Consider the following 12514-nt stretch of genomic DNA (forward strand, 5'->3'; position numbering starts at 1 on the left):
CCATCCCGTGCTTTGCTTCCCAACCTCACTTCCAGCACTTTCCCAATACGACCTGAAGTCCAGTTAAACCAAACTTTCAGTGATTTACAGAAAGGCATATGTTCTCTCCTGTCTGGCACATAATTTTTTCTTTCTACCTAATTCATAAAATACATCTATAAAAATTCAATTCAAATTCTCTTTCTTTGTGAGTTCTTCCTGGATTCCCCCAAAATTAGAATTAGACTTCCTATTTTGCATACATGGCACTCTGTGCTTCCCTCTGTTGGAACCCTGATCACATTCTTTGGCAACCCTTTATTAATGAGAATTGCCTAGGATGTGCAAGAAACGTGCTGAAAGGTTACATATATTGTATCAGAGTAGAAAGGTTAAGTAATGTACCCAGGGCAATGCAGCCAAGAAACTAGGGGCCTACAGTCTGAACCCACTTATTTCACTCTAAAAGCCTGAGATCTTTGAAGCAGACCTTACTGTTTTCCTAAATACTATGGATTCTTCCAGTTGACTTTTTAGCTTCCAATCCCTCATTGCACCTTAAACTCATTAACTCAGCAGGCTTTAATGAGGACAACATGGTCTCTGAAATCAAACAGACCTGAGTTTTACCCCTAGCAATTGATAAAAAAAAATTTATTTTATTGAGTTACAGTCAGTTTACAACGTTGTGTCAATTTTAAGTGTAGAGCACAATTTTTCAGTCATACGTGAACATACACATACTCATTGTTGTATTCTTTTTCACCGTGAGCTACCCCAAGATCTTGTGTATATTTCCCTGTGCTATACAGTATAATCTTGTTTATCTATTCTATATACACCTGTCAGCATCTAAAAATTTCAGACTCCCAGTCTGTCCCTTCCCACCCCCTACCCTCTGGCAACCACAGGTTGGTATTCTATATCTATGAGTCTGTTTCTGTTTTGTATTTATGTTTGTTTGTTTGTTTTTTAGATTCCACATATGAGCGATCTCATACGGTATTTTTCTTTCTCTTTCTGGCTTACTTCACTTAGAATGACATCCTCCAGGAACATCCATGTTGCTGCAAATGGCGTTATGTTGTCATTTTTCATGGCCAAATAGTATTCCGTTGTGTAAATATATCACAACTTTGTTATTCAGTCATCTGTTGATGGACATTTAGGCTGTTTCCATGTCTTGGCTATTGTAAATAGTGCTACTGTGAACATTGGGGTGCAAGTGTCTTTCTGAAGTAGGGTTCCTTCTGGATCTATGCACAGGAGTTCTAGCAATTAGTTTTATCAATTACAAAGAATTTAAGCTTTAGATGAGTTTCCTAATCAATTTAATGATACCTAAATTCTTCTGTGGATATAAGGCCTTAGCACAATAGTGAGGGTCCATAAATACTAAGAATCTTCCAGTAATAGGCAGGATTTTGTTTTGTTCACTTTTATATCTCAAGCACTTGGACAGTAAACACACATCTTAGGTGCTCAATATGTAAGTATTCTAAGTGTGAATAATTTGATGAGAAGCCTATTTCCCAGCAAACTCACCTTTTCTCTTAAGTTCCATATCCCAGTTGAAGGTATTACCGACCTGATGATTACTGATGCTTCTTTTTTACAACATTCAGGTCTTGAACTGGAGGTTACCTTTGATCCTAACTCCTCAGTATGTGCCACACTCCCATGACCCCCTACCAGGTTATGAGTGTGCCCTGTCAGTTTTATCTCAGCAAAAACTCTCCTATCTCCCTTACCCTGTTTCTTTTCTACTGTCCTACTCCAGATCTTTGTCCCATCTTACTTGATTTTACGCAAGGGGAGTCTATAAACTAGTCTCAACTCCTGCCTTTCCTGCTCCACATCCCCAAGCCACCCCACTGTCACCAATGTTCCCTCTCTAAAAGTGGCATTCCTGATTATACTGTCTGTCTGTCTGTCTGTCTGTCTGTCTGCCTATCTATCTATCCACCCATCTATCTATCTATCTATCTATCTATCTATCTATCTATCTATCTATCTATCTACCTACCTGTCTATCTATGTCTATACACATACCAGATACCTCTTCACAGAAGAAGGTTCAGTATCCCAGCCACTTCATTTGGTATGCTCCATTAATGGTCCAACCTTTCTGTTCTTATCATTCTCTCCATCCCCAAGTTTGTAGCCCCAAACAGCTCAGCAGCATATACTTAATACCATCAGGCGCTTGGACACCACTTTTCTATTTAGAAAGCTGTATCTATTTATCTAAATCTCTCTTTTTTCATTGAAATTTCTCCACAAAGCCTTCCCTGATACATTCCATGTGCTATTTCTCCTCTGCTCCTTGACAGTGACTCACTGACTCTGTACGATCACATTCTGCCACACCATGTGAGCGTTTTGAGTATGAGGTCATAGCATGTTTATCTGTGGATTTCCCACAGCATCGGGGTCTTTCTCATAGCAAAACTGCCCAAATGCTGGCTGTACTGACTTCCTAGGATCAGAGATTTGGGTAACTCTAAGAAATTTTAGAAATCTTCTGGTCTGATAACTTCATTTAATATGTTAGTAAACTGCATTTCAGAAACCTGAAAATATTTACTTAGAATAACACAAAAACAATGAAATCAAACATATGTATCTTTGGCTTTCTCAGCCAGTAATAATCCTTTGAATTTTCTATACTGATACTGCAGGATCTTTCACCTCTGCCTTTACAAATGCTCCAAAGAGAGATTCAGGTAATTGTTTTCTATATGTAAATGCACAGTGGGGTAATAGGATATATGTCATAAGTCATATTAACTAAATGGTTTCGAGAACCGGAAACTAAGGATTAAAAGCGTAGGTGTTAGCTGTGCCATTACTAGCCCCATTTCTGTTCTTCACTGTTTTGTTTTCAGCACTGTTGATCATTATTTCTGTTATTTATGAATGCGTACCATCTGCCTCAGCCTCCGCTAGCCTTCCTTCCTAGCCAGCTCCAAAACTCTTTCCTTTTGGTGCATCTTAAAGACAAGGCATGACATGAGGATATACATCTATTTAGTATATCCATACAGATATAGATATAGAGAGAGATAGCTTACAGAGGAAGATAACTTAGATTCATAAAGTAAAATGGAGGTTTTAATCAACCGGAAAAATAGAAACGAAAAAGAAAGCAGATTACTATTTCAGAAAAAATATAATTGTGTCACCCGTGGTCATATTAGCCAAGGTGTCATTATGGTGGTTAGAAGAAAATTAAAACTTGTTTTATACCTATATTGATGGTGGCATTAAATGTAATGTGGAAGCTCGAATCTCTCAAGTTTAGAAGAATAAAGTTGATCATTGCTTCTGTGCATTAGGGAATTAGGCATTACTAGTTGCCCAACTAGGCCACTAGTTGGATTTAATCTTTTGGTGGGTTTTGAAATTTTACTTAAAGTTAAATTCAACTTAAATTTTACACAGCCTATTTTATTACCTTCCCATAAGAGACACAATATTATTACAGCCTTCATTTTTACCTTGACAGAAAAGACAAAAAGGAAAACATTCCAAATCTCACTTGACTTGCAAGACTAAAGCCTCAACTCACAATTAGGTTTTTTTTGTCATAACAGTCTGTGTTGAAATGTAGCAGAAAAGTGGGTAGGTAACAACAACAACAACAAAAAGATGTGATTTTAAAAGCAAAATTATAGAACTTCGAAAAGCACTCTGAAGTTTTAGCAGGGATTATGAAATGGCATCCTCAAAACCCAAACACAGGTAACTGGTGATATCTGAGAGAAAGAGATTTTGAAGGAGAAGAGACAGTGCATTTTTTTTTTTTTAAAGTCTTTACCAGGCGGGGCCCTTGTAAGAACTCCACATTGATCAAATCTTTCTCTTTTTCCAAATGTTACATCAGATAAACATCGGTACTTGCTATATTCTTTTGTTGAATGTAATGGAAGACAATATTTTAGGTGTAGAAAATGCTAACGTATTCAATGAAGGTATCACACCAGATTTCTACATTTTTTTTACAGTTAACCTTTAAGGAGAATCTCTCCCCCTAATGATTCATCAGAAGCTTGGCTTTAGCTGATGGGACCCAACTGTCCAGGCTTTAAAATGATTATGATTCAACCAGTGTCACCCAAAGAACTGTAAAGATTTAAAACACTTTTTCTCTCGTTGTTTAATAGAATCAGGACATTGTATCTACTGTTTAGATCAAGAGACCTCAAATCCTAAGAGGAAATCAGAAATCTGTCTTTCTTTGCTTCCGAATTCTCTCTTTCTGGCTCTATACAGACTCCATCCAATACAGTCAAGTGAAATGAAATCTTCAAGGCAGTTACAACATAGCTCTAAAACTTTCTGGGATCATTAATTTTCTTCTACCTATTCAAAAAAACTATTGACACTTTTAATGCAGTACTTGAGTATTCCTGAAGTGACATGGAGAAGAGTGAGTATTATGGAGAGCCACAAGCTAAGAAAAGATGTGCGTGAAAAATATCCCATTTTTCTGTCAGGCACAGATACGCACTTGTGTCCACTGCCCCAAGGGCTGTCCTTCCCAACCCCTGAAGCATGGTCCTCCTACTCTTGAAGTGGGCCCAGCAAAGAGGAAAAGTGTCACCTGGAAAGGCAATTGGAAAGAAAGACTTTACTTTTCCTACTTTACAGGTCAAGTGGTTGTCATTCCTGGGTCCATGCCTTTCAAAGAACAAGGTACAGACCCCATTCGGTTTTCATTTATCAGTCTCTTCCCCACCTTGTTCATTACCCTACTTTGTTATTTAAATTAATTTTTTTCTTTTTTTTTCTACTGAGTTATAGTCAGTTTACAATGTTTTTTACAATTTCTGGTGTACAGCATAATTTTTCAGTCATACTTGAATATACATATATTCATTTTCATATTCTTTTTCACCATAAACTTCTACAAGATATTGAATATATTTCCCTGTGCTATACAGTATAAACTTGTTTATCTATTCTATATATACCTGCCAGTATCTGCAAATCTGGACCTCCCAGTCTGTCCCTTCCCACCCCCTCTCCCCCTAAATTAACTTTTTTTTTCCTTTCTTTGTTTCCTAGCATGTTGGAACATCTCGGGTCTCTTCTCCAGCCTCACCTCCATCAATGCTTACCTCCTTGGTCCCAGCCTCCTAGACCTGCCTGTGGCTGCCCTTTGCGCCCTTTCCTGATTCTGTCCCTCCCCGAGCCTCTTCACCTCATCCATTGCCGTCACAGGCTCTCCAGATTCCCGGGCTGTGTGCGGGTGAGAAATCTTTGCTGCAGCGAAGACCGGAGTCCCCCGCGCGCAACCCAGTGGCAGAAGAGGGCGAGGCTGAGAGAAAAGCAGGGCTGAAGGAGAGGGAGGCAGCCGGTCCTCCCCGAGAGTCTGCAAGAATGCGGCAGGGGGCCGGGGACATGGGGAGACACTAACTCCCGAGGCCCTGCTCGGGGCTTGAGGACCCGGCCCGCGGGCGAATTTCCTGCCAAGTGCATCGCAGAAGAGGAGGCGCCTGGAAAGCAAAGAGAGGGACGCTGGGGGTGTCCATCCCCCGGAATAGGACCCCCTGCGAACGCGGGAACAGCAGAGGCGGGAGTCGGTGAGTGGTGTGAAGGGAAAACCCGTCTCCAGATTGGGCTCTGGAGCGTCGGGGAGCCTGGGGCGCTCGGGTGAGCACCCAAGGGGTGAAGCGTGCCGCGCGAGCGATGGGCGAGGGGCAGCCGGAGGGAGTGCCGCGCGCTCGGGGCGGGGACGCGAGCGGGGCGCGGGGCTCGGCGCTGGCGCAGGCTCAGGAAGGGGGGCTGCCCGCGGGTGCGAGCTGCGGAGCGCGTGCGGCGGCCGCGGCGACAGTGTTCGTGTGGCTGTGGGAAAGCTAGGGCCGAGCGCGAGTGCGAGTGAGGCACAGACAGAGCGCATGTCTCATCCGCGCGAGCAGCCACTGGCCGCTCCACCACCATCTTTTGCATGTGCAACATTTGCAGCCGGACAGAAAACCTCTCCCAGGGCTATGGAGACTGCGGGGAAAACCTGGCACCTCGAGATGGATTGCTAAAGGGACACAGTCATAGTCCCAAACTACCCAAACCTCTCCCCCCCCCTTTTCCCCCCTTTTTTTGGTTGTTTTCAATTTTAGCGCCATAGCCTTCAATGCCTCTCTGAACAGCCTTTAGGAAGAGTGCGAGAGAAAGAGAGCGCGCGCCAGGGAGAGGAGAAAAGAAGATGAGGATTATTTGCAGACAGATTGTCTTGTTATTTTCCGGATTTTGGGGACTCGCCATGGGAGCCTTTCCGAGCAGCGTGCAAATAGGTAAGCTCTGCTCCGGTGGGGTATGCATGTGGGTGGCTGTAGCAGATACCCGAAAGTGAGTTGAATGAGTTGTTCATAAGCAATTTAGGGGAACCTTTGGCGGCTCCCTTCTCCTCCGCTTCTCTCTTCCTCTCTCCCCTTTATGGAAAAAAAAAAAAGCCTCTTTGGTGCAGGTTCAGTCTGAACAGCACAGAGCTACCCACCCATCCGTCCTCAGTGCATACTCCTATTTCTACCTTTGGCTTATGTCGCTTAAGTAGGGTTGGAATAAGTTGGGAGAAAAAAAATTCACCGGGGGGTTTCGTTGCATTTTATCTGATATGTCTTTTCATTGCTTTCTCTGGAGCGTGAAGGGATGTCGAGTTTGTTTTTTAAAAAGCACCACAACAAAACAAAACAAACCACCTCCCCTCCCCGCACTTCTTCCCATACTGTACGCCGCAGCTTTCTCGCTACTACGGAAAGACACTGGGCATTTACACCTGCACCCCCTTGCTTTTGCTCGCCACTAATTAACCGATTTCAAAGTTAGATCTCTTTCCCGGAACCTTTGCTTCTTTTGTTTTCCTCTTGGGTCTTTTGCCCCAACCCTCCGTCTGGACTCTATTTCCAAGGGCCCTGTCCATCCGTGCCTCCTGTCTTTTAATGGGACGCAGCTATTGAATTTCTTCCAGCTAAGCCCAGCCTCAGACTGCATCATTTCTCGTGGACAGTGCACAAAACGGTGCTAATTAGGCTGAATCCAAGAGCTGCATAAAAACAAAGTTCAAGTCTCCTTTTTGATTTGCCTCTAACCGGCACATCACCACATCCCTTCATGTCTGTATTTTAATGCAAATTCTCTTTTCTGTTTATCTGCATGCATCTTAGAGATGCCTGAGCTAGCTGATGAAGCAGTGTGCTGGGAATCACGGGGAGGGCAAGAGAGAGAAAGGAAGACACAGCAAATGGTCTCAGAGGTCACTGTGATCATGACAGATCGGGACAGGAAAACACTGAGCTGTTCTAAAGACGAAATGCTAAGCATACACCTTAGGGACAAAGGGCAGTCTTCCAAGACGTGGCAGGGATAGCCCCCTAATCGTACGTGCTAGTGAATGGCACTGGGTCTGACAGCGCTTGGGGTGGGTATGATGACATTTACAAGAGGAAACACTGAATGTGCTTTTTCTGCTGTTTTCAATAGGTGGTCTCTTCATTCGAAACACTGATCAGGAATACACTGCTTTTCGGTTAGCAATTTTTCTTCATAACACCAGCCCCAATGCGTCAGAAGCTCCTTTTAATTTGGTACCTCATGTGGACAACATCGAGACAGCCAACAGTTTTGCTGTAACAAATGCCTGTAAGTAAAACATAAGTTGTGGCTAAATGAGAAGAGAATTCAAATGGGGCAATAGAGTCCCTTTCCTCTGTATTATTATTATTTATTGTTATATTTTTTAGAAAGATACTCATGATCTCCACAGTTGGCTGGTTACAGAGCAAATCAGAGTTAAAAACGAGATTTAATCTCAGGGATATTTAACTGGTATTTCTTTCTTTTCATTCCTTCCTCCTTCCCTCCTCCCACCCTCCCTCCTTATGTTCTTCCTTCTTCTTTTTTTCTTTATTGAAATTAATTCAAGTTACTTTCCCCTTTAGCATTTCAGTATTATGCCTACAACCTGAATGTCAAATGAGTAAAAATTGTTCAGTCTAGTTTCTGATTTCTGTTTCTTTGGTTTTTATTTGCTTTTCACTTGAGTAAGTGTCTGTCTTGCTTTTAAAGAAGACACATGCTCTCTTACACTGGTAAAGGCAATGGAAGCTTTGCTCGCGGTGAGAAAGAGAGGGGAGTGGTGGTGTAGAGGGATATATATTTGAGTCGGTTGGTTGACGCTGCAGATGATCTGGTGATGTCACTTGAGGCTGCCCTGCTCTTATATTCTGGGTTGTAAATGTCTGCTGCTATCAGGTAATGCATATATCCTGTGGATATAACTCCACAAACCCTTATGTTGGTGGCAAATCATGTGAGTCTCCAATCGACTTGAATTCACAAACCAATCCAGCTGGATCTATGTTATCCTACAGAATAAGACTGAGATTGGGTGAGCTTACCTAATGCTATAATGAAATAGTTGTACAGTGCTCCCCAGCCAAAATACAGCATAACTTAATGCAAAAATGTAATCAACTGTGTATTAATTTTAAAATCACTAAAATATATCAGTCAAAAGAGCATTTAGGTTGCATATTCACTCTTGAGGGAAACACATTTTTCAACTATCTCCTCATTTTTACATGCTAATTTATTACTGTTTAAAATGTGTTAAGATAATGGTTATAATTTATGTAAGAAATATAGGACTAGTTTCTACATAAAATTTTGCACAACAGTAGTAAAGTGTTTAATCTGCATTGTATAAATTTTTATTATCTCAAGTTGAGTATATTTTAATTTTGAAAGTCCTCTTTCTGAACAAACAAGTAAAATTGAAAATGAAGAGGTTTTATATGTCAGGAGGATATCTGTTTCATTAATTATTATAATTCATATATTTTTGCCATTAATTCATCTAACAGGTAACGTGATCACTTTTCCTTAATTTTTGGCATCTAATTACTACTTTATTTTAGAACTTGGTTTCTTAAGGAGGTTAAAGCATTTGACACTTTTTTAAACTGCCACAATTGTATTAAGTGGCAGAATGGTGTAGCTCTTCTGAGCACTAATTAATTAAAAAAATCATTTGTTGCATTTAATAACAAAATCGCTATTCATTATAATGATAATTATATCAGAATGGAGTTATTTTTAAGCAGACGTGCACATAAATTAGAGCTGGGTTTGTGGATAGTCATTTTTTAAAATTTCTTAAGTTATTAATTTTTGTTCTAAGTTTTGAAAGAGATGTCAACATTTAAAATAGTTCTAAAGATAAAATATTTTCCTTAGTATATGAATATTATCTGTTCATTTAAATAGTTCTCTCATGTCTTTCTTGAGATCCTGTCAACGAAAACATTTCTAAGTTTAAAAATAATTCATGATTCAAATATATTTTGAAGGTACTTTTTCTACAGTAAATTACTACTCAAACATTAATTTTTATTATTAAATTTTGAAAGACTTTAAAAGTGGAGGTATATTCATTTTATTTTTACAAATTAAGTTCTTAATTATTCTAAAGTTTGCCTTATGGCTTTCAGCTGTATAAACTATAAAGTGCTAATTCTTTCTTCCTCCATATCATTTGTTAATCTCATTTGGGATAATTTTAATCAGTATTATATTATTTATGTAATGAAAATATTATATAAAATAAAATCTTACTGGTAAGGAACAGTAAACATGAGGAATTGATAAGAAGCTGTACATAGAATGAGAAAGTAGAAAAAGGTATAAAATATAGATAATATGCTATTTTTTAACATGTTAGAACTGAGAAAATTGAAGCTAAGTAAACTAAGTTCGCTTATTTTGATTCCAAGTGTAACACAATGTTAGTGATACCATGTTTTTCATAATCACATAGAACTGATTTGTATACATGTTTAAAATATTTTTAAGGCATAAAGTGCAAATAAGGAAAAAACATTTTCTAGTGAAGAAAAGGAAATTTTTTTGACAAATGAGTGTGCCAAGTGTCCTTAAGGCAAATCTAAGCAGAATTTGGAAAAAATCAATGGTCAGAGAGCGTGGGTCAGGTGATTGGTGTTTGTTAAATGGACTGACCGAGAGCATGTGCTAGCATGCTTTTCCAGTCTAATTAAAGGTGAAACGTAAGCAGTAAGTATGAGGCAACCTCATATATCAAGCTCCATGCCTTTGGGTACAAAAGGATAAAAATAGTATTCTGGAGAATTAACATGGAACTTATTTCTCATAGTGGTACAGACTGGATTTTTAAATTTTTCATGTCGGATTAAATATAAACGTGTAATATGTGTCTGGCTAGGTTTATTTTTAATATGATTTTCCTGCAGTGAATCCTTGTAAAACCACAGGATCTAGTGTCTTTTTGAATAAGGGCCATTAAAACAGGGTATGTTTATTTTATGGAATGTGTGCTTAAAGACGAAAAAGGCAGATTAGGGAATAAAAGTATTATTGGTCATCTATTGGACAGATATAATTTAACGTTAGTTCTTTTACCTGGATATTAATTTCGCACTCTAAGAATACTTTGAGCAATCTAAACATTCTGTGTATAAAGTTTACACACTGCATATCTATAAATCCGTTTAACTAAAATTTATCACTTTTGGTATAAATCCCAAATTGCTGGGGTGGAGAGAGGGGTGGGGGGATAATTTTGGTTTATCATTTTTTTGGAAATAATATTTGTGTAAGATTATATTGACATATTGTTCTCTTTTTAAACTATTCACATTGTTGAAAAAATCACACTTTGCTAAATATAAAACTGAAATTACAAGAAATTCAGATTATATAAAATTATGACATATTTCAGTAACAAAGTATAGTGTAATAAGTAGTCAGATTTCAAAATGTAATTAAAGTTATACATTTCTTTGTTGTAATCTGTACAAACTATGGAGTAGAGCAAAATAGATAATTTAAAAATAAATCCAACATGGGCAGTGTTCTTTAATAAAATATTATACAATCAACCCAAAATAGCTATCCTTGCAAACAAACATGCTACTTAAATTGGATATGTTCTTTGCAAAACATTTGAGACAACCCGAAAGCAGGCTGTGTTCTTATATTTTCCCCAAAGCTTTTTTTAATAAAGATATTTTGGTTTGGAGGATGATGTGTGTTAAATTGGCCAAAAGTAATAACCAAAATACTGAAATAGACTATCAATCAAGTTTTCAAAAAGATAAAAATATAAGACATTACAATTATTTATTTAGTCCAGTTACGTTAGAAATCCCGTAAAAGCAGCAGTCCTTTAATAAGGCCTTCCCTTTATAATATAATCCACAGACGTCTCGTTTCTGAAATGATTCTTTTAAATTTCAGATGGGCCACAGGAAATACATAATGAAATAGATCAAGTGCTCATGTATGTTACTTTGGTGAAATAATAAGATAAGTTTTGTGGAATATTTCCAACTTTTTTAACTTGTATAGGAAAGACCAACTCGTTAATACTTTCGTTTTATTATTTTTTAATAATGTGTTTATCTTACTCTTCTTTTCTGTTTAAAATCTGTCTATTCAGTGGTTTAAAACATGATGGATTGGAAAGTTGTAACAATCAAAAATAGAATGGATAACATATCCTAGTAGTGATGAAAAAGCTTGTTCTTTTTTAAGTTAAATATTAGTCCTATTCGTGATGGCTTTATTTATGAACTCTCAAGTATCCAGGTTGAGTGCTACTTGTAAAACGATAAGTTTGTACGTATGTTGGTGTGTAAAATATACTTGTTTAATTAATGTGAATACATTGGAATGTGACACTCTATCCAGTAGACTCTGCAGGCATTTTAATTCAAACTTGTAGAATTTAAGGGTATTAAATAATACAATCTCTTGGCTTTAATTCAACAGTGTTTATTATTGTACATTTTCCTTTCAAGGGACGTAAAGTCCTCAAAAGACATACTAAGAGTTTATTTTGGACTGATACAATAATCTTAAAAGTGCAAAAAATGCAATTCTGATGGTTTGACCTGCAAAGTTGTTAGTAGAAATACGTTAGGATTAAATACTGTTTGACTTTTGATTATTTTTATAGAAATGAGTGACTTGACTCTATTGTGACTGTCATTAAGTTTCCTTTTAGTTTTATAATATTCTTTCTCTCATTTTTTGATTTTCCATCATAAGATTGATAACAAAGATGAGTCATATTCCTGTGGTTTGTCCCTTTCTTAAATGGTACCCAGTTTGCCTTGATATATTTCAGAACTGTGACAGGATTAAGCTTTCATAAAACCATTGAAAAACTCCGTAAACTTTTTTTTTTCCCTTGTGGATTCTTCCAAGTGTTATTTCCCAAAAAGGAAACATTTTTACTTTCTGGCATTGGGAAGTATGTATATCTTATTTACAGAATTGTATTATAGTTCAGGAATTTAAAGTGAAAAATAAATGCCATACACCTTACATTTTATGACAACACATAGTTTTTAAACTGCTTTGATATGCATGATTTTATGTGACCTCAAGCTAGTTTTAGAGTGAGACTGTCTGAGAAGATAATCATTATTTTGTAGATAAGCCAGCTCTGGCTCAAAGAAGTCACTTGACTTGTCAAAGACCATGTAGCTAATAA

The 12514-nt window shown here is 38.0% G+C and overlaps 1 protein-coding gene across 3 annotated transcripts in view; it reads left to right on the forward strand.

The window, feature by feature from the left end:
- Window positions 1-5316: 5316 nt before the first annotated feature.
- The window catches only part of GRIA4 (glutamate ionotropic receptor AMPA type subunit 4), a 432139-nt gene continuing 424941 nt past the window's right edge, over window positions 5317-12514 (forward strand). For 2 of the 3 annotated variants that reach the window (XM_006186367.3, XM_032488231.1), the window contains exons 1-2: window positions 6102-6275; window positions 7462-7620. In XM_006186367.3, coding sequence (XP_006186429.1) covers window positions 6188-6275; window positions 7462-7620 — 247 coding nt within the window. In that variant the 5' untranslated portion in view covers window positions 6102-6187. Of the gene's footprint in view, window positions 5568-6101; window positions 6276-7461; window positions 7621-12514 lie in introns of those variants that run through there. The other variant, XM_032488229.1, reaches the window with a different exon arrangement.

This window comes from Camelus ferus, chromosome 10 (genome assembly GCF_009834535.1).
Source record: "Camelus ferus isolate YT-003-E chromosome 10, BCGSAC_Cfer_1.0, whole genome shotgun sequence".
NCBI lineage: Eukaryota > Metazoa > Chordata > Mammalia > Artiodactyla > Camelidae > Camelus > Camelus ferus.